The sequence below is a fragment of the Narcine bancroftii genome, chromosome 10, assembly GCF_036971445.1.
Source record: "Narcine bancroftii isolate sNarBan1 chromosome 10, sNarBan1.hap1, whole genome shotgun sequence".
In the NCBI taxonomy this organism is placed as follows: Eukaryota; Metazoa; Chordata; class Chondrichthyes; order Torpediniformes; family Narcinidae; genus Narcine; species Narcine bancroftii.
In genome coordinates, this window is record NC_091478.1 from 34,831,300 (window position 1) to 34,853,519 (window position 22,220).

Genomic DNA, 22,220 nt, shown 5'->3' on the forward strand with positions numbered 1-22,220 from the left:
GTGTTTGATTTAGCGAGTGGATACTTGTGATCAATGGCATCTCACAAGGACGAGTGATGAAAAATTTGCTATTTGCAATATACTTGAATGATTTAGATGTGCAAATCGAAAGCATGATCGGGAAGTTGTCAGATGACATGAAGTTTGGTGGAATTGTTGATATTTTGGAGGGTAGTCTTAGGCTATAGGGTGAATGGTGTGTTCGTGAAATGGAGTGAGAAATGACAGATGAACTTTACTCCTGAAAACTATGAGGTGATGCAGTATGGGAGCTCATCGGAGGCAAGGAAGTAAATCATGCATGACAGAGACTTTGAAAGCATTGAACAGCCCAAGACAAAAGATGCTTGAAGATGGCAGTGCAGGTTGATAATGCGGTCAAAGATGCCTGTGGGATACTGGACTTTGTTGATCAGGGAATACGATAGCAAGTTGGTTATGTTCCAACCTTATAAAACATTGGCCAGATCTCACCCGGAGCACTTCTTGCATGGGTAGGACACGGTAGTGCTTGACCAGGAGATTGACTGGGAATGGGATGTTCCAAGTTACAAGAAGAGGCTGTCCATTTTCTCAGGAGTGGAGGAAGTTAAGGGGAAACAGAAGTGAGGAATACAGAGAGGGTTATCGGCAAGTGATGTACCCCCTATCAGATGTAGATAAAAGTAGAAGTTGTGGAATTAGAGTAAGGATGAAAAGATTTAGAGGAGATCTGAGGGAGAACTTTTTCACCCGGGGAGAGGATGAGTATTTGTTTAAAAAAAAACCAGAAATGCTGGAGGGACTCAGTCAGTATCACAGCATCCATAGGAGATAAAGAAATATTACTGACGTTTCGGGCCTGAGCCCTTCTTCAAGGTATAAGCAGAATAAGGCGTCAGAATAAAGACTGAAAAATGGCAAGGGGGAGGAGTTCAAAGATGTTAATTGGATATGACAAGAGGAATTGATTTTGCCTCTGTGAAAGGAGACAGAGGAAAAAGGGAAGAGAGAGAGGCAGAGGTGGGGAAATGGTGATGGGGAGGAGAAGAATGGGAGGAGACGTTTAACAGGAGGGTTTAAAGTGTAAATACTTGGAATACACTACCTGAGATAGTATTGAAATCAGAATCACTGATAGCACTTCTGAAGTGTCCAGGTGAGGGAATGATATCGCCTCGGCAGAGAAGGATATTGTCCAAGTGCTGTGCAGTGAACTGGGATTTACTGGTAGTGTGTTGTGCTGATGGCTGGCTGCGCCTCTTGGCTCCACCCCCATCTGCTCACTTATAACCCTGGTTTCCTGCCTAAACACAGAACCGTTCTGAAGATGACTGTGAAACCCTACCCTTAGTTATGAGCTAATTAGAGCATTTGTTCTCCCTCTAGTCATGAGAACTGTTATTCGCACTACAATTTTATTAGCTCATTCCCTAATGATGGAAGCGCTACTCAAGCCAGGTATGCTACCGATAGACCCCTCTGTCCCCGATGTAGCTGAGGAGTTTGCATACTGGCGAGTTTGCATACTGGCTAGCCTGCATCCAGGCCTACCTGAACATGACCATAGACATCTTCCTCACCGATGAACTCAGGAGGTCCGCACTCGTTTCGAGGGTAGAAACAAAAGGATATGCAGTCATCAGGGACTGCTCTAATATAACACTACTATTGAGGCGTTGAAGTCGCAGAACGAGGTCCTAGCGAGGCACTGACTTGCACCACGTCACCAGCGGCCAGAAGAGACCATCGATGACTACCTGCTGGATGCTTGCCAAGAAGTGCAAGCACGAAGCAGCTACGGGCTGCATTCGTGAGGAAGAACAGATCCGGGACATTCTAGTTGAGGGGGTCCACTTCAGATACATGAGGCAGCGACTGCTTGAGTCGGGAAAGAAGAACCTGGCTAGCCACGTCGAGCTGGCCAAATCACCGGAACAGGCCAAGCTCGAGATCGATGACCTCGAAGCCAGTGAGCTCGCCCAACCAGGTGAGCCTTTCCAAGGACTGGCTCCTCCCACTACCCCTACCCTAACGGCTGCCACTTACAAGGTCTCCACCTACAATTATGACATTGCTTATCGGTCAGGAGCTTTTAATGACCCTCTAGATGTCTTATCCAGAAGAAGCTGTGCCTCTGCACACACCGGCCAACTGCGGTCTCTGCATAATGAGCTCTGTCATCCAGGGGTCACCCACATGGCTCATTTTGTCAAGGCACGTAATCTGTCCTAATCCATGGAAAACATTAGGAAATGACCAGATCCTGCCAGGTCTGCACAGAGTGCAAGCAGCACTTCTACCACCCACAAAGGCTCACCTGATCAAGTCATCCAGGCCCTTCAAATGGCTCAGTGTTGATTTTAAGGGACCTCTCCCCTCCACGAATAGGAACACCTTCTTCCTCTCTGTCATTGATGAGTACTCCCGCTTCCCATTCGCCAAACACGTCCACTTTGTTAGTTATGAAGGCCCTAGAGTCCATTTTCACTCTGTTCAGGTATCCCAGCTATATTCGCAGCGACCAGGGCTCATCCTTAATGATTGATGAGGTACGTCAGTACCCGCTGGCGAGGGGCATTGCGTCCATCTTGACTACTAGCTACAACCCCTGGGGGAATGAGCAGGTTGCAAAGGAGGACGCCACGGTCTGGAAAGCTGTCAAACTGGCCCTGAAGTCAAAAGGCCTTCCAGACCCACGCTGGCAGCAAGTCCTCCCTATGGTGCTCCATTCCACCCTGTCGCTCCTATGTACCGTGACCAACCCTACTCTTCATGAGCTTCTATTCACTTTAAAAAGAAGGTCGGCATCAGGAACTACACTCCCAGTCTGGCTCACCACTCCTGGTCCAGTCCTTCTCAGGAAGCACGTGAGGAGTAGCAAAACTGACCCCCTGGTGGAAAAGGTGAAACTGCTCCACGCCAATCCCACATACATCCATGTGGAGTATCCAGAGGGCAGGGAGGACACCATCTACATCAGGGACCTGGCACCTGCTGGAATCGAGGGTCTGTTACCTCAGGTGCCCTGTGAGCCATGGAGCTCATTCTCAGGGGTTTTGGTTCAGGAGGAAAGTGCACCCCCACCCCCATCCTCGAGCCGGAGGCCCAGCCTACCTCTCCTCCCTCACAATGGGACCAGGAGATCCAAGGAGCCCAAGACCTCCTGGTGCTAAGGTGCTCCACCAGACCCCAGACTGCTTAAATCTTTAAATTTGTAAATAACTGTTTTTTTTAACCACCTGTTTCTGAACCCATGTCCTATATCTTCATTCACAGACCCTAAATTCTACAGGAAGGGTGAATACAGTGAACTGGGTGTTGTGCTGATGGCTGGTCCCACCTCCCAGCTCTGCCTCCATCTGCTCACATATAACCCTGGTTTCCCACCTAAACCCAGAACCCTTCTGAAGACTACTGTTGAACCCTACCTTTAGTTATAAGCTAATAAAAGTGTTTGTTCTCCTCCAGTCATGAGAGCTTTTATTCACACTACATGCTGCCAAGATGGGAGTGATGCATGGGGTGGTCAGCATGGGAGTGGTGGTATGAATGTCTTGGTTCCATACTGCACAACAGCACCACTCACCAAGTTCCTGTGAATCAACTTTCAACTTTCAACTTTCTTCAGCCTTCTGGGTTTTACTGCACTCTGTTTCGACCCCTCTGTTTATACACCTCTCTTTCAACACATCTATTTTGCTCCCTCTGTTTCGACCCTCTGTTTTGACCATCAGATTCGATCCCTCTGTTTCATCCCCTCTGTTTATATCCCTTGCTTTCAACACATTCATCTCGATCCCTCAGTTTCTACCCTTCTGTTTTTTGTAATCTACTGTCATTAGAATTTAAACTGAATGTCATGGGGACATCTCGTGGATTCAAAGCTGATGCAAAAATCGGTAAAGGATTTTTAAGACGTTTCACCACATCAAATGTTAGTTGTAAAACAGGAGGAACATCTCCACCTTCTGTTGGCAGAAAGTATTTCCTTTTCAGCTGCCTGGCCTAACCAGTTATATCAGGGTTCTGCCAGAAATGTTGACAATCCTTTACCTCCCAATGATGCTGCATCAAGCAGATGGTTTGTGGCTAAACATTTCGAAAGGGTCTTTTAAAAAGTCCCAAGGTGATTCAGATTTGGATATTTTCCAACAAGATTTGATTCGACTTAGAAGATAGCAGTGTATGCAAATCAGCATTGTGAAAAGGAAGAAAAAAAATCTTTAAGAAAAGGAATTACAAGAGCTTGGTGTCTGGGCAGCAGAAGATCCAATCACCTGGAATGAAGTGATCAAAGTTAGGAGATAAATTGGAAACCCAGACAGCACAATAAGAGGATGTTTGGCCACTGTGCTTATGCGAGCTCTTTGATTAAACGATTCATTCATCTTGCCACCCTGATCCTTCAACATAGATGCAGCAAAAACAGATGAGTGAGATAAGTTAAAATATATTTTCTCATGACACCTCAGACACCCAGATTGTTCCTCTCGCACCATGATCACTAGGTCTTTCACCTCTTCTCTGCCGAGCGACTCATGCTGATGAGGCCGACGACTGTTGTGTCATCTGCAAACCTTGATGACATTGTCAGAGCTGGATCTGGCGAGGGAGTCGTGGGTCAGTAGCATGAAAAGGAGTGGGCTGAGCGCACAGCCCTGAGGTGCGTCAGTGCTCAGCGCGACAGTGCTCAACATTCTGCCACCAACCTGGAAAGACTGTGGTCTTTCCGTATAGAAGTCCAAAATCCAATTACGGGGAGAGATGTTGAGTCACAGCGAAGACAACTTCTCCATCAGCCTCTGGGGGAATGATCATATTTAGCACCAAACTTAGGTTGAAGAACAGCAGCCTGGTGTATGAGCCGTCATTCTCCAGGTGGGTCAAGCTGAGTTTTTATCCTGATATTGATCCACTATGTGATAAATATAAAATTTTTGAAGCTTCACTGATTCATATATTTTGGGAGTCCCCCAAATTAAATACATTTTGGGAACAAATTTTCCAAACTTTATCAGTGATTTTTAAGATCAAATTAGAATCTTGCCCCTTAATTGCTTTGTTGAGTGTCTCTCAAGAAGAGGTCACACCCTTGGCTTCAACCCCAAAAAGAATCCTACCTTTTCTCTCGTTGATAGGCAGACGAACAATTCTGATGAAATGGAGAGATGATTCTTCACCTACTCCTATGCCATGGTTGCATGATATCATGTCTTACTTAAGTTTGGAGAAAATTAGATATAGCATTAAAGATGTCAAGGTTGAATTCGACTAGATGTGATGACAATCACAACCTGAAGATCTAGTTGTGTGAGGACCCCTGTCTGACATCTGAGAGTCACTATTTGATTCCTATCTTCTTACTACATGCAGGTTAATCTTGTTTAGTGGGAGGGGTAGGATTCATGGGGGGGGGGGGGGCGCGACATCTTTTTTTCTTTTATTTCTAGAGAAAACCAGGCTACAGTAGACAATTAATAATGATCACATTATAGAACAGGATTAAGATTTATAGCAGTGGTTCTTTCCACTCACATCCCACCTTAAGCAATCCCTATGCCGTCGGTGCTCTGTGATTAGTAAGGGATTACTTAAGGTGGTAGGCGAGTGGGACGGTTGAGAATCACTGCTCTCGACCCAATTGTTACTGAAATATTTAGCTTGAGTAAAATTGTCATTGGCCCAAGTCCTTCGGAGTTATGAAACCGTGCACGGAACGAGTCAATTAGGGATGATTAAAACTGTGATTTTCAATCTTTTTCTTCCCACTCACCTTCCACCTTAAAGCAGTTCCTTACTGATCACAGAGCAGCTATGGCATAGGCAATACTTAAAGTAGGATGTGAGTGGAAAGAAAAAGGTTGAGAACCACTGATTTAGACTCTCTATGCGGGATTCTTAATTTTCTGTTTAACGTCAGAATCCGAAGTTTTGATCAAGATCTGTTGCCTGATAATTATGGTTTATATTCTGTATTATGTTATTAAATGCTATGTATATATTATGAAATGAATTATGTAATCAGAAATCATGTGTATTTTTTTTTCTTTTAAAAAGCAAAGACTGAGTGGTGGGAAAAGGCTACAATGTCATCAGTGGATCTGCTTCTTCTATAGGCAAATTCAAGTGGGTCCTGTTACTCCTCGTCAGCAGCAATTGAAAGACACATAAACAGATGGGTTAAGTTTAATGCAATATTTATTAACATTTGTCAATAATATAATTATCTCAATAAACTCAACACCAAAATAAGTCTTTATGTCAACTATATATTAACAATGGATATGTGAAAAAATACACAGACCGTTACAGTCTAAGCCCAAATGCCCCAAAATAAACTCCCAGTGCAAAACTCCAAGTCAGTTTTGTCAAGTAAGTCGGTCAAAAGAACAGTCCACAGAATCTGGTCTCCAGGCCTTAATGTCTTAGTTCAGCTGTGAACAGGTCTTCAAGTTGAATGTGGAGAGAGATGTCACTGAGCAGACTATGACCTTGGCAGGTGAATACAGAGAGTTTATAGTGTGATAACGACCACCTTCAGTTTTCTCACAAGGGAGTTCCTCACAGTGACCTCCTAGTCCCTAGCACAAAATCTGCACCACCAAAGCCCTCTTTAGGGTTGCATTGGGTAACCCACTGTCACACAAAATATTCTCCTCCAAAACCTTGGCTTGGCATATACAAAGTGACTTTTGTCACACAAAGTCCTCTTCTCAAAAGGGGACTGGAGAAGCACAGGTAGAACACACACTCTGGGAATGAGGGGGTCAAATCTGCTGTCAGAACAGCAATGCTGGCTCCCATGAATGGAGAAGCCTTTTAGCTGGAGCTGCCGTTCAGTGCGCTGAACAGTTGAACTGCTGTGGCACTCCTGATCAGAGGAGAGGGGTGGACAGCAGTGGGCATGCTCTCAGCGAGACCCCCAGCTTCAGCACATGGTTCTCATGCTCCACACCGCTATTGACTCTCCCAGCTCGCTGCTCTGGCACCCCACACAGCGCACACTCCTTTCTCCCACTGCACAGTCACTGCCCCTGGTCAGAAATAAAACTGTCCATGGTCCATAACACCTACCAACAAAGAAAATTTTGGTTGGCAAGAATAATATTTTTGCATTTAGCTGCAGTCCTCTATATCCCTGTTGTGGGAAGTTGTGAAATCTCCGTGGGTAACCTTGACGCAAGGGCACATTTACCTTGGAGTCTAATGCTCAGGGAATCCTCCCCTCTTGCCTCCCACTGCACTGACCCCCTTCCTTCCCTGACGGCTCCCACGGTTGGGTGCGAGTCAGCGCGAGTGGGTGAGTGCGTGAACAGGAGAGTCATTGCTCTGTTGTATTGTTTAACCGTTTAACTAATAAAGATGATTTGTAATTGTGAATCGAGTCTTGGAGTCTGCTTTCTGCTGCAACCCACGAAACATTTCAACACAATACGCCTATCAAAAGGAGCATGCCACGTTTTAAAAAGTTACAATAGGTTTGGATTGTGGTAAGACATTGCCTGAGATAGTAGAATGAATAGTAGGTTTTATAAACCCCAACCTGTCAACTTGCCCCTACTTTGTAATTCTGCTCTCTGACAATAATGCGCAACATTGGCCACATCTTGGGAGCCACCTTTCAATAAACACAAACATTATCTAATTAAATTCACCTCTGCCTTATTTATACCAGCACAACCTTTGGTAATTGCTTTGATTTTGTTCTTTACAAGTGTTCTTTTTCCTTCTTGCATAAAAGCCATTGTATTTTCCCTGATAACATGTTTCTTACATAAATTAATATTCTGCAAAGTACACGTTCAATGCAACTTTACTTTGTGCGAGAATTTCTCATTCTCGATATGAAATTGCTGAATATTATTTTTTAAAAATCATAAATGGTGAACAATTTAAATTGGTAGTTTTGAGAAACAGTTTGAAAACCAATGGGTTGTAATCACAAATATTGTTTTCCTTAATGTGAATGTTTCCCTTCTTCAGATGAACGATGACATTATCGTTACTGACATTATATTTGGACCTTTAATGCAAGTTATTAAAAGTTAAAAAGTGGGGCAAAAGAATAAATTTGTTTTAATCACTCGTACACTCTGCCAGTTGGAACACAGCCAATCTGTGCAGTTAACCTTTTGACTGACGGCTCGGTCTTAAATTATTTAAATGATATGCTTCCAAAAGTGACAAATTAAGGAGAGCCATGGTGATTCCGTTCTTTTCTTCTTTAAGTGAGAAATTGTTACCTCTGATCTGCAGGAGGAAAAACATTGAAATGAAGGCAGAGGCCATAAAAAAGGCAAATGCAGACCAAACAATAAGAAGCTTGAGAGAGTCAGCAGGCCAGGCAGCATCCCTGGAGAGAAATAACTCTGTTTGAGTCACAGGAGATGCCACCTGCCAAAGCGCATTGTGCACGAGCCATTTAGAGGCAGTAGAGGAGGACATCATACCATTTCACCTGACATCACGTGGCACCTACACCTGTACTGGGACTGCAAGGTGAAACAGGCCAGGCCTCTTTACACAAAGAGGCGCGTGGAGATCCTCCTGTGAATGCTTATTGCAAGGGGGAACAGTCATTTTGTGGTGCTCATAGGTACCTGCAGACAGCGGATAGAAGGTCTTTGCACAACAGTAGAGGATAGCAGCAAAGCGTTGAGATGGATGTGGAATACCAACAGTATTAATGTCCAATAATGGAATACAATTCAATTTGTGTTTAAGTATTTTATGCGATGTAATGGCATAGCAGCTACAGGTTCCTCCATTTTATCCTATTTCCAGTGGGTGACATTGGGATTTGTTAAAAGATGCCTTGTGTGGTGAATGTCTGCCAAGCTGCCTGTCTCCCCTTTGACGAGCCTTGTTGTATTAACATTGGCTGTGCATTATCTCTCCTGTTAAGGACACTCCCCTTGGGAATAACTGTATATGCACCTATTGTCTTTCATTATTGTACCATGAGTTTCTTCTGATAAAAGCCATGATTATTGTTTGACCCCATCGTCTTTGTCTACTTCATCAACTGGCACTTCACCTTGAAGATCCAAACATTCCAAGGTGACTCGACTCTTATCATAAATAATTTAACATCTTGCTTAATTATCAACCAGTTTTACTCTGACAGGACTATTCAGTCCTCATTCACGATTCGACTTGATGCAGGCCGGCTTAAGGGTGGCACCAATTTAAATAAACGCCATTGATGCAAAGAAGACAACCAACTTTAAATGAGAAGCTCTGTCAGTGTCGTTTAACAAATGAGTCGCTATGAGCAAATGAGTCAAGGGGAAGAACTCCAAATAAGTAAATAGGGACTATGGATCATTTGTCTCACAAATCTAATCAGGAAGGCAGATCAGGTGACCTCAACAAGGAACCCATCTGAAGAAAATGAAGCTGAATATACTGGTGAATCAGATCCTGACTTTGATGCTGACTTGAGAATTACAGAGCAGCGTGAGCCAAGAACAAGTGCAACATCGGGGATAGGTGCACGGTGGGGGAGTGAAGACCAACGAAGGAAATAAGTCAGCCAGGCTGTGTATAAACGTGTGGAAACTAAGAACACGTTTCTTCAAAGAGGAAATGCAAATTTGATTAGACAATAGGTGCTTAAAAGAAATTGGAATTTTGCATATTTCTCCAGGTGTGCAATGGTGAGCATTCTGACTGGTCGATTCACTGTCTGGTACTGAGGTGCCAATGTACAGGACAGGAAAAGGCTAGAGTGTTGTGAACTCAGCCAGCGCCATCACAGGCATGTCCTCACTCCATTTAGGCCATCGACAAGAAACAGTGTCTCAAGAAAGCAGCCTCTCCCCTCCAGGACCCTCACCACCGAGATGATGGCCTCTTCTCACTGCTACAATCAGGAAGGAGGTATAGGAGCCTCAATGCGAACACCCAAAGGTACAGAAACAGCTCTTTCCCCTCTGCCATCAGATTGACAATAAATTCTGATTCTTCTTTCGAGATATAGGTCAGACAGCTCCTGTGTGGAATCACTTAATTCTGGCAAGTATTTCAGCATTTTGTTTTAGAGATAAGACAATTCAGGGGTGATGGCAGTAAGACTTTCCCCAAATAGTTGTGAAACTCTGTAGAGTGCGCTCCCAAAAGCTGTTGAGTCAGTAAAAAAAATTACAAAACTTAGATTCATAGATTTTTTCAAGCATGATTTCAATCAAGTGGTGATACAGATTTGTCATGTTCCAAACCAATTAATGAACCTTCTGGGCTATACCCAAAATTAGGTGAGGATTTACAATACACGACCAGAAAAAACATGAAGATAATCGTTTGATTTTTTTTTTAAAGTTTTATTTACTGCAAAAAAAATGGCAAACTATTCTCATTTATAAACGTGAACAAATGTTTAAAAATACTTGCAACATGATCATTTTTAAGCACATTTACATTCCTATTGTGTTACTGTGTTCTCAAAAGCATTTACAAATTCTAGATAAACAATATCATTTCATTCTTTTTATTCGCACAAAACTGCTGGAGAAACTCAGCCAGTCACACAGAGTTCTTTATGTAGCAAAGATAAAGATACATAACCAACGTTTCGAGCCTGAGCCCTTCGTCGTAGCATGAGCAAAATGCAGGCAGGCGACTGAATAAAATGGGGGGGGGGGAGGAGGCAGGGGAAGGAGCACAGGCCCACGGGCAAGAGATGATAAGGGAGGGAGGGAACAAAAGAAAAGCTGAGAAGTGACTGGGGGAGGGTGATTGCTCTCTGAATGGAGAGGGAAGGGGGGGTGGAGAGCTGGAAGAATTGAATGTTGCTCCTCCATTGTGCGGGTAGCAGTGCAAGAGGCCATGAACTGTCATGTGGGTGCGGAAGTGGGCCACAAATGGTTCCTTCTGTTGCTTTACATGGACAAAATCAAAATTCATTTTGTACCTTTGTATAAATTTGGGTCCATCTCAAGCAGGATGTCATTCTAGTGCATAAGCAAATCACTAGGGTGTAACTAAGTTGAGGTATTTTCAGATCCTTTTGTTCATAATCTCTTATTAAGCAAATAATTTCATTACCAGATTGTAGGGCACTACCAGTAACCACAGAGACAAGCTGAGGAAATGATAGGAGAACCTTGCTGGCCCATATCCCAAGATAGGAATAGCAGCAAGGGAAAGGTGGCTCGACCTTTATGGCACAGGACCATGGGGGAGGAGTCATAAGGTACGAATCATCCGTGGGCGGGCCAGCTCCATATCTACAACCGACAATGATAACTATGTACAATGGAGGAAACATATCACCACACAGACTTTGATGCAATACCCTACATTGTGATTATTGAAGATTGATTACAGTTCCACCAAAATTATATCTATTCCAGTGTAGTAAAATTAAAACAGAGCAGTTGGTTAATTACAATAATTCACAATATTTTCAGCATTCTGAGTCTTTCTTGCTGCCTTTTTATCAGATTAGGTTAGACTTTCACTCATTGACTCTACTTGACTAAAATGCAGAGGAAATAATGGACAAACCATAGCCAGCTTATAAAGTCTGCTCACATATTGAAACGTGAAGATGGAAGGATACATGATGAGCCGCATTTGTTCTTTCTCCCTGCTTTGCACAATCACTGAAGATCCTTCACTCAATTCCACACATTCATTTCGGAGAGTAAAAACAGTGGAGGAACTCAGAAAGTCTTGCAGTGGCCAGAGGAGGCAAAGATATATAGTATAACCTTTTCAGGCCTGAGACCTTCTTCAAGGTCCTATTCATGTTCAATTATTATTCTCTTTTGTCTGGTGGTCTGTGCTCTTCCTCCTGCCCTTTCTTCCCTTCTCCTCCAGCCTTTTTTTTTTAATTCAGTGGTCTGCCTGTTTTTTGGCTCGTACCTTGAAGGCGGCTCAGGCCCGAAATGCTGGTTATACATCTCTCCCTCCTGTGGACACTGTGAGACCTGCTGAGTTCCTCCAGCATTTCTGTGCTTATACAACAATCAGACTTTTGTGGTTCACTTCATTTCTGAGAGATCAATTTTGCTAATTATTGTATCAAGTTCATGAGCCTATTACTACTGAACACTGAGCTAGGGCCACGTTGTTCTTTACCAGCTATCGAGACAGTACAAGACTTACATTTGCTGAATGTAGTTTCCATTTCATTGGACACAGTGGAGGAGCTCTCACCGCTACAAAGATGTACCATTTTTAGTTCATATTGTTAAATAATAATGAAACACCCTCCTATATTGTAATGTGCTTAAAACCCTCAACTCATGGAAAGTGGATCATGTAAATAATATGCAAATAACATAAACATACCAAAAAATAGGTAAAGGCCATCTTGCGAAACAAAGTGCTCGAGGCTAGATCAGTCCTTTCCTTTTGGCAAGTTCCAGAGTTAGAGAGCACCAAAGATCAATCACTTTTAAGTTGAGATGCAAACAGTAAAGAGGGAGAGAATGAGCTTGTCCTCATCACGTTGTTGAATTCAATCCACCATAATGCATCATAATAACCTGTAAGACTATGCCGTACACAACTTCACTATGAAATACCTGCATCCTTCAAGAAGCAGTTGTAGATTTAAGAAGCAGCCAGCGACCTTCTCAATTCCCAGACATTTAGTTTCCATTAATTTTTCTTAACACTAAACATTCATTCCAGGAAACAATTGTTATAAGACATTATATATGCCTTCAGTCTAAAATGAGGTTCCTCCAGCTTTTGGACCTCAGAGCTCTAAAAGAGCTTAGCAATCATACATTATGGGTCCTTTCAGGAAGATTTTCTATATGTTGAAGGTAAATCTATACAATAACAACGCACCACACATCAATGTTCAATATTACCATAAAGATTGGTAAAAATAGATGCGTTTTACCAAACCTTTTTTTTTCCTGAATACAAGCTGAAAACATGAGGATTTTGCTCTCACACATCCCTGAATTGACCTAAGATTAGAGATTTTTACAAAAAAAGCAATCTCTCTTGTGTTTCGATTGATGAAATGACAAATAGCACAACAGACTTTGTCACACAGAGAGACTTTTAGTTGGAAGTTTTCTTTCTCAACAATTTAATTCCTTAAATTTCCTCCTTAAAACGTTAGTTAAGGAGTCTATCTTTGCTGGAACTTGCTTTATTTTTTAAATTATACTTTATTTTATTGTGCCCGAGTTGCTTTTTTTCAACTCAGTTATGAAAGGCACTTGATCATAACTTATTAAATGACATCATTCTGAAATCACTAGACAATGCAGGTATTTTGTGAGAAGCATTTCAGAAAGGATAGACACAACTCCAGTTGCTCGACCTGTTTCACGGGTTAGGTAATTCATTTGTAGTATTCAAATTCTTTAATATATTTTCAGCTGCTGCAACATATCCTGCCTTTCTAAGTACTCGAATCAGCTTGGGAAATGCCCCTTTTATCCCTTCATTCTGGAGCCAGGAGTACAGGATATAATATCCCTGCCGATTTTTGGCATTGTGGAAATCAGCTTCAATCTCTTGCAATTTGGGCTCAGTCAGCCCTAACTGTAACCCAAGTTGGTGGTAGTTTTTTGGTTCAATCTCTTTCACAATCGACTCCAGCATCTTCTCTGAAAGTTCAATGTCTATTCGAGAAGGAATAAAGAGATTTTTATCAAAACCAAGTCAGAAAGGGATAAAGTATATATGCTCTTGATATTCTGAAGGCCTTCTGAAGAATAACTGTCCAAACCTGAAATCCTTTTTCACCCTTCTCCACTACCCAGTCCTCTCTCTTCACCTCCCCACTGAATAATTAAAGCTCGCTGTAAAAACTGTAAAAAAGACAAAAATAGTGGGGGGCTGTGGCAAGATGGCGTAGTGGGAAGACGCATGATTCCACCTTCCCCCAGTTAGACTTCTAAATACCTGAATTTAAAATTTGTAAAAGTGGTTAGAAATAATATTTACAGACTTTGGAATATTGGAGGATTGCAATGGTTGCAAACGTGAAAAAAATCAAAAGCTCAATTGCAAAAGAAATTACCTTACAAAAGTGTTGAAGAACTGAGGCCTACTTACCAAGTTGAAGCCATGGAGTCATCATCTGGAGTCCCCAAGCCTCAGAGGACTCTTGCTCGGTTGAGTATTATGCCGGCGCTGATCGTGCAATCGCAAGATAGTGCCGGCTCAGTGACGGGCTCGGCCGGCCCTGACTCATGCCCCCGTGAGTCCGGGGGCACAGGCAGATCAGCCGAGTGAAGACAGACCCGCAAGCCCGCTATACTGCCTGGCAGTCGGTGACTTTGACAGGCATGCACGGAGCATCACGGGTCCGTGAATTACTGGACAAGATGTGGGCTGTGGGGGAGCCCGAACAGCGGCGGGCTGACGAAGTCAGCACGCTGTCGATGGGTGTCCAGACCCGCAGCCACACTGGAAGAGGACCTATGATGTTAGAGGAGGAAGAAAGAGCAACATTACAGGAACTTACACAGGAAGAAATGTGGACTGATACCAGAGAAGGTAGGCCTCAAAGGGAGGTGATGGAACCTGGACTGGATTCTGTGTTCACAATTTTGAAAGGGATTGCTCATCAAATGGAAAATATGTCGATACAGATGTCTATTCAGATGACTCAAGGATTTATGGAAGTGAAAACTAAAATGACTACTATTTGTGAAGAAATTACCTGTATGAAGCAAGATATTAATGTAGTTAAAAGTGATGTTAGTAGATGTATAAAATCAGTACAAGATAATTTTAAAAAGATTGAAGAAGCTTTTTTTTTAATGTAAGAACCAAGTGGAGCGTTGTAGAGAAAATATGGAAAAGTGGAGGATTTGTTCATGGATTGGGGGATCCAAAAGAAGGAATTATTGAAGAAGATTGATTCATTAGAAAATCAGGGTCAAAGAAATAATGTTAAAATAGTAGGTCTTTCAGAAGATATAGAAGGTTCTGAGCCAGTAAAGTTTTTTTAAGAATTGGATTCCTGAGGTGATGGACAAGGAATTTTTTCCGGATAGTCTGGAGTTAGGTCGAGCACATAGAGCACTGAGGAAGAAACTGTTTCCAGGCCAACCACTACGAGCAGTTTTAATTCACTGTTTGAAATACCAGGACAGAGAAATTATACTACGAATGGCGGTGCAGAAGGCACGACAGAATCAGGATCCAATGATGGTCCAGAATAATAGGGTTTTTTTTTAAATGCGGATTTGAGTCAAGAAATTATTAGAAGGCGTCAAGAATTTAATTCAGCTAAAGAAGTATTGTGGCGAAAGGGATATAAATTTGCCTTTCATTATCCAGCCTTTCATATGGGAACTTTCAATTTCAATTCTTTGAAAATGATCATGATGCATTAATTTTTCCTAATCCATTGTCAGATTTACGAGGAAATGGACGATCACCATCATCGTCGCCTAAGAGGAGGGTAAATGGGAATGGAAATGGGAAGAATGGAAAACATGGGAAGAATGGAAAGAAAGCTGAATTGACACAAAGTCTTCTTGATATTGAAGATCCGGAACAATCATTGGGACTGGAATCATTGGGTTGATTATTTTTGTTTTAGTACTTTGTCAAAGTCTGACTGGGGGGGTGGATGACACTGAGTCCTTCAGTCATCTTCCACTAGTGGGTTTTACCACACCCAGATTTTTAGGGAGCTACTGCTTTTTAAGTAGTTTGTTTTGGGGATTGTTGTTTTTTTTTCATTTTTTTGGAATATTTACATAAGGGGGGGGGGTTAGAAATATTAAGGGAATTAGAGGGGAACATTACTTTATAGTCGTGGAATATATTATTAGATTAAGATATGTCTAATTTGAATTTTGCAACTTTTAATGTTCAGGGTTTGAATAACTCAATTAAGCGTAAACGAGTTTTGGCTTACATAAGAAAAATGAAAGCTGATATTGCTTTTTTTACAAGAAACACATTTGACTGAAAAAGAACATTTGAAATTTAAGAGAGAGTAGGTTGGTCATGTATTTTCTTCTTCTTTTAATTCTAAAGCAAAGGGTGTAGCGATTTTCATTCATAAGAAATTACTGTTTGAATTGGAATCGTTTGAAGGAAATGCTGGGAGAGTTTTGATGGCTAGTTATAAAATTTTTGATGAATCATGGAATTTGTTAAATATTCTGCACCTAATGTAGATGATGAATGGTTTATGTCGGAGGCTTTTTTATTGCTTAATCAGGCCAATAACAATATTTTGGTCGGGGGAGATTTTAATTGTGTTTTGGATCCTTTATTAGATAAATCTCCGAAAAGTATAAGGAAATCAAAGGCGGCAGTACAAATAGGAGCTTTGATGAAGGATTTGAATCTGCTTGATGTTTGGAGGAGAGTAAACCCTTCAGAGAAAGACTTTTCCTTTTATTCCTCCAGACATTATTCATTTTCTAGAATAGATTTTTTTTGTTTCAGCTCATCTGCAAGGTAGAGTATTACAGGTTGAGTATAAAAGTCAGGTTATATCTGATCCTTCTATGCTTTTTTATTCTGTGTAGGTTCAGAAGTAGTACAATCGTCTTACAGATGGAGGTTTAATACAATGCTATTGAAGAAACCGGAGTTTATTACTTTTGTTAAGGAACAGATTACTTTGTTTTTGGCTGAGAATGTCAATTCAGCATGTAGTAATTTTGTATTGTGGGATGCCTTGAAAGCATATTTTTGAGGGCAAATTATTAGTTATACTACGAAAGTTAAAAAAGCAGTATGTGGCGGAAAGCTTAATGTTAGAGAAACAAATTGCTGAATTGGAAAAGGAATTTCAGAAAGATGTTACAGAAGATAAAAAAGCTGCTGTAATGAAGTTGAAATTACGTTTTCATACTTTACAAACTTTATCGTCTACTTTATCGATCTAAGCAACGTTATTACGAACTGGGTGAGCGAGCTCATAAGGTATTAGCATGGCAATTAAAAACAGAACAGACATCACAAATTATTAATGCTGTGAAAAAGAATTTAATAGTTACCTATAAACCTCAGGAAATTAATGATCAGTTTTATTCATTTTATCAAAAATTATATACTTCTGAGGGAAAGCATGATGCTGGTTCTATCGAATCCTATTTATCTAAATTAAATTTACCTGTTTTAGGGGAGGATGAGGTTAAAAAATTGGATGCTCCATTTACGGATTTTGAAATTAAAGAGGCTATGCAAGAGATGCCAAATGAAAAGTCGCCAGGAGATTATGGATTTTCTGTTGAATTTTATAAAGTATTTTATGAAGATTTATCCTCTATATTTGGAGATGTGTTGCAGCAAGTAACAGAGGAGCAGTTGTTACCAGAATCTTGTTCAAGTGCTATAATTTCTGTGATTCCTAAGAAAGACAGGGACCCATTGAAAGTATCTTCGTATAGGCCTATTTCTTTATTAAATGTAGATTATAAAATTATAGCGAAGGTGTTAGCAAATAGACTTGCCAAATATTTTCCTCAGTTGATACATATAGATCAAACAGGTTTTATTAAAAATAGAAATGAATCTGATAATATTCTTAGATTGATAACATTAGTCAATGCATTTAGACAGCAACCCAACCATCCAATGGTGGTTGCGCTGGATGCGGAAAAAGCCTTTGATAGGGTCGAGTGGAACTTTTTTGTTTAAAGTAGTTTAATTTTGGCCCTTATTTTATAGGCTGGGTTAAGGCCTTATATACAAATCCAACTGCTAGGATGGAGACAAATGGTCAAATTTCCTTATCAGTTAACTTAACGTGTTCAACTCGACAAGGTTGTCCATTGTCACCAGCCTTATTTGCATTGGCTATTGAACCGTTAGCTCAGACAATAAGACAGAATGATAAGATTAAAGGAATGAAAATTGAGGAGCATGAATATAAGATTAATTTATTTGCGGACGATGAGCTGGTATATTTGACAGAACCGGAACAGTCTTTGTAATATTTACAAGATTGTTTGTTAAAATTTGGAGAACTAATATAAAGTAAATTGGGATAAGAGTGAAATATTGCCAGTTGGGGATGGAGATTATTCAGAATATAAAAGTATTATAAAATTGAAGTGGTCAAATAGAATTAACTATTTGGGAGTTGTAATAAATGCAGACTACCAATCTTTATATAATTGAATTCTGTCCCTTTATTAAAAAGGATTAAAATGGATTTGATTAAATGGAAAGATTTGCCGTTAACGTTAATTGGTCGAGTAAATTGTGTTAAAATTAATATTTTTCCTTGAATTCAATATTTGTTTCAGTCTATACCATGCTTACTTTCAAAGGTTTTTTTTCAGGATCTGAATAGGGCAGTGCGGGAGATTTTATGGAAAGGAAAATTAGCCTGAGTAGCTTTACATAAACTTACATAGAAATATGCTTTAGAGCTTTTTGCCTCAACTTATGGCTGAAACACTCTGAAAGGCCTTGTCCCATAACTTCCCAAAGTGAGAGAGAGGAAAGACCACAGGGGATATCTGCACTTCCTTCCTGCACCATCTTGGTGGTCACTTGTCCCCTTTGTTTCTGTGCCTATTCATTCGGTGTACAATCATCAACATTTTCTGCAACTCGGAAGCCTCACAGCAAGTAAAACTGCAACTCCAACTGCTGCAAGTTGTCTGACAGGAGCTGCTGGTGGACACGTTTCCAGAGGATATTTGTTTTGTACCTGATGTCTCACATCATGCAGAAGAATACTGCTTCCTCGTCCATTATCCCCAGTCCCAAGAACAAGAGAAAAATACCTTGCCTAATCACCCTCTTCACCAAAGCCCAATGCTCTCCAAGGCCTGACCTCAACACCAGTTCCTTGACCTCCTCGCCCTTCACCACATGGCTTCTCCCACTACACCTACCTCTCTTTTTATACATCTCACTTTCTGAGGTACAAGGTGGCAGCAGCTTCTGAAACCCATTGAAAAATGGCCTGCTTGTCACAGAAAGGGTCATTCGCACAGGGGGAGGTCACATGCATCATCAAAGACAATGATCCCTATTGACCTTTGACAACATGGGCAAGAGTTTGGTGCAAATGCATGATAGGATTGGATAACTGGGAGGTGAGAATATTTATTTTGTTTTTAATTTAGAATTTTGTGTTGAGATCCAGACACTAGTGCCTTCATTTGTTGTCCATCCACAATTATCCTGATCTTGACTAAGTTAAGCTAGCTCATTCTCATTCAGCCACGGAAGCGAGTTCGGAACATAAAACATTTCAATGATCCTAGTCATTGAGAATTAGTATTTTTCTGAGAGAAGATCAGGGAAATAACTGAAGGGAAAGATCATAGCCATGGAAATTCATTTTGGATTGTTCCAACAAGAGTTGGCCAGAAGTGACCAGCACAGGCCTGTTTTATAAAGTGCCATTCAATGTCACTTTCCAGGAACACCATACGTGGAGTAATTGGGCACCAGCAGCACCACCTCACTCTTTGGCTCAAGTTGACCAAGGCTGAAAGCAGATAATCTCCTGATTTTGAGGAAGGCCATTCAGCTCATCATGTCTAAGCCATCTGATGGACCAATTCTATGATTGGATTTGCTAACATATCTAACATAACTAACTGGCAGTTAGCTACCTACCAGAAACCAAGGAAAACACTGAGCAAGGATAAAACACTTTCTTTACAGCCAAAATGGTGTTGAAAGTCCACCAAAGCTTAAGAGTCCACAATGCACAAAGCGAATAGCTCAAAACATATCAAATGTTTCATCATTACAAAACTAAATTATTTTAGTTCAGATTTTTAATATCTTAAAATATTCCCTTGCAACCCAGTACATCTCTATATAAGGCAATATAGGAAATTGTGTCTTGAATGCAATTAATACAAGAAAATGTACAGAAGATATATATATATATATATATATATATGTAGTAGCATCTGGTACCTGGTACAACTGGTTCCTGTAAGAAATAAAAGGAAAATAATGACCTTTTAGAACAATAAATGGGAGTGAAAAGCAGTCCAAGGCCTCAGCAAGGACCCCGAGAATTCAGTTCTGCCCTTTCAAATAACTTCCAGACATGTCTTGCTTATTTGGCAGAACATTATCAAGCATTGCAAATCTTGTGCAATTGTGTGTGAGCAACTTGCTGTGGTTTTCAAAAACACTGCAAGCTCACTGCACACCACAGAGAAATAAAACATTTCTTCTGCAGCTTTCTTTCCAGAAGCGTAGAGGAAAGTACTGAGATAATTCAAAAGAAATCCCCACTGGCCCCACCCACCATAGATACAGTATCATATAACTTGCCTTGAATTTTATCATCAGTAATCGTGAGTATTGGTTCTACAGAAAATACTTGTGTTAAGATAAATCACTCTGTATATTTACTGAGGAGTGATTTTCCGGATCAAATCCTCACAGCTAGGATATTCACAAGGAACACTGGTTCACAAATCAGATAAGCTGCCACCACAAAATCAAGGCCCTCCAAGTGCACTCTGTCTGACCAGTTTTCTTCTACAGTACTTTTTTTTGTTGGAATGTGGGTATCACCAGCAGGGACTGCATTTCCTGCCTCAGTGAGGTATGTTTCCAAAGACTGCATTCCTCACAGGCTCTGAGAAATCTCTCCTCTACAGATTTACATAAAGTCTGTGATGGGATTTTATTCCTCCTCGCATTGCTGACAGGAGTCGATTTATTGACCATAATTAGTTACCCGAGAAAGCGGGCCATCTAGGCCTATTAATGATCCATTAATTCAGATCCAGATGAGTTGATCAGACTTTGCCTCGTTCATCAATGCAGGCAGGCAGAACACCTTAGAAGCCTAGCACCTCTAGGTTCAAAAACAGTTTAACCAACAACTTTTGAACTTCCCAGTACTACCTTAAACCTAACCCCAGGACCACCAAGAAAGCTGCTTGCTCGACTTAATTATTTTCATGTACTAACTACAATTATGAATATTGATTTAGCTTTATATTTGTTATATTTTTCAGTCTTGGGATAGTGTGATATTTTAGTTTATACTATCATAGTTGGTGTGTCTTATGTACCTCTATGGCTGGAGCAAATATGAATTTGATTTCATTTTTACATTGTACTTATGTACAATGACAATAAACTCTCATCACTGCTGCTTGACTAACTTTTGGAAGCTAACAAATAGTCTGGCCTTCAACACCGATACTACTTATTATATCCACCCCTCTTAAAATGTTTAAATTTAGACATCCAACACGCCTTTTCAGCCCTCATGCCTGTGCCACCCAATTGACCTGCAACCTGATATGTTTTGAAGGGTGGGAGGAAACCAGAGCACTCAGAAGAAACCCACACAGACACCGGGAGAACATACAAACTCCTTACAGATAGCACCCAATTCAAACCCCGGTCACTGGCGCTATAAAAGTATTGTGCAAACTGCTACACTAACTGTGCCACCCAGTGCCCAAAATTAAAACTGAAACTTGATTACCTACCTCTGGTCTCGACGTCTTGATTTCTAGAATACAATGAAAGAACAGTTAAATTTCAGATATTTAATGGCCAGTCATTTAAAATAATTAAAATAGCTCGTCATTCACTGGGTCTTTCCATTAAAAAAGTTTCCTCTGCAAAATACAGTAGAACCTCGTTAGAACACAGTAGTTGGGGTCCAAGATTTCATACTGCGTTACAGCCGTCTGAGTTTGTGGCTGTTAGCCTGGCATCCTAAAATAATTGTTTGGGGTCCACAGACACCCGCGCTATAAGCGATTCCACAGATTAATGAATTGCGTTCTAACGAGGTTCCGCTGCATTTCCATTTAAGGCAATGTTCAGATTTTTAGTGGATTTAACACAAATGTTCAACAAGCTCAGATTTCAGTGAAGGATGCGTGCTATAAGAAAATCTAGGTGCATCATTTCCAATTGTGAAAGACTCAAAGAACCAGTTTAACAAAGTCCCCACACCATCTCCACTCTAAACTGAAAACCAATAGGATTGAACGAGCTCTTCCCATCTCATCCCTCCTCACACCCTAACACAAACCCCGTCCCCCACTCGCACACTATTGATTTTATGTTAACTTCATAATGGGCAACACCAAGTGGATACAAGTACACAAGATCCAAACTGTGATCTATCCAAAGATAACTATGGTGGAACTGCAATACAATTCACATCATTATAGAATGTGCATGAATGGAATTCAATGTTATCTGCCTACATATGGATAAGAAAGTGAGCAGGAACAGGTAACAGCTATTCAACAGTATAAATGTGAAATGGAAAATTTATTTTACATAAATATAATGTAGATTTACAGAGGCATGGGGTTGAATCATATATC

The 22,220-nt window shown here is 40.9% G+C and overlaps 1 protein-coding gene across 1 annotated transcript in view; it reads right to left on the reverse strand.

Moving 5' to 3' along the window:
- Nucleotides 1-10,306: 10,306 nt before the first annotated feature.
- Nucleotides 10,307-22,220, reverse strand: part of LOC138743792 (tumor necrosis factor receptor superfamily member 6-like) — a 44,227-nt gene continuing 32,313 nt past the window's right edge. Inside the window, exons 10-12 of the mRNA XM_069899397.1 lie at nt 21,366-21,388; nt 19,822-19,837; nt 10,307-13,577 (exon numbers count right to left, since the gene is read on the reverse strand). Coding sequence (XP_069755498.1) covers nt 13,279-13,577; nt 19,822-19,837; nt 21,366-21,388 — 338 coding nt within the window. The 3' untranslated portion in view covers nt 10,307-13,278. The remainder of the gene's footprint in view (nt 13,578-19,821; nt 19,838-21,365; nt 21,389-22,220) is intronic.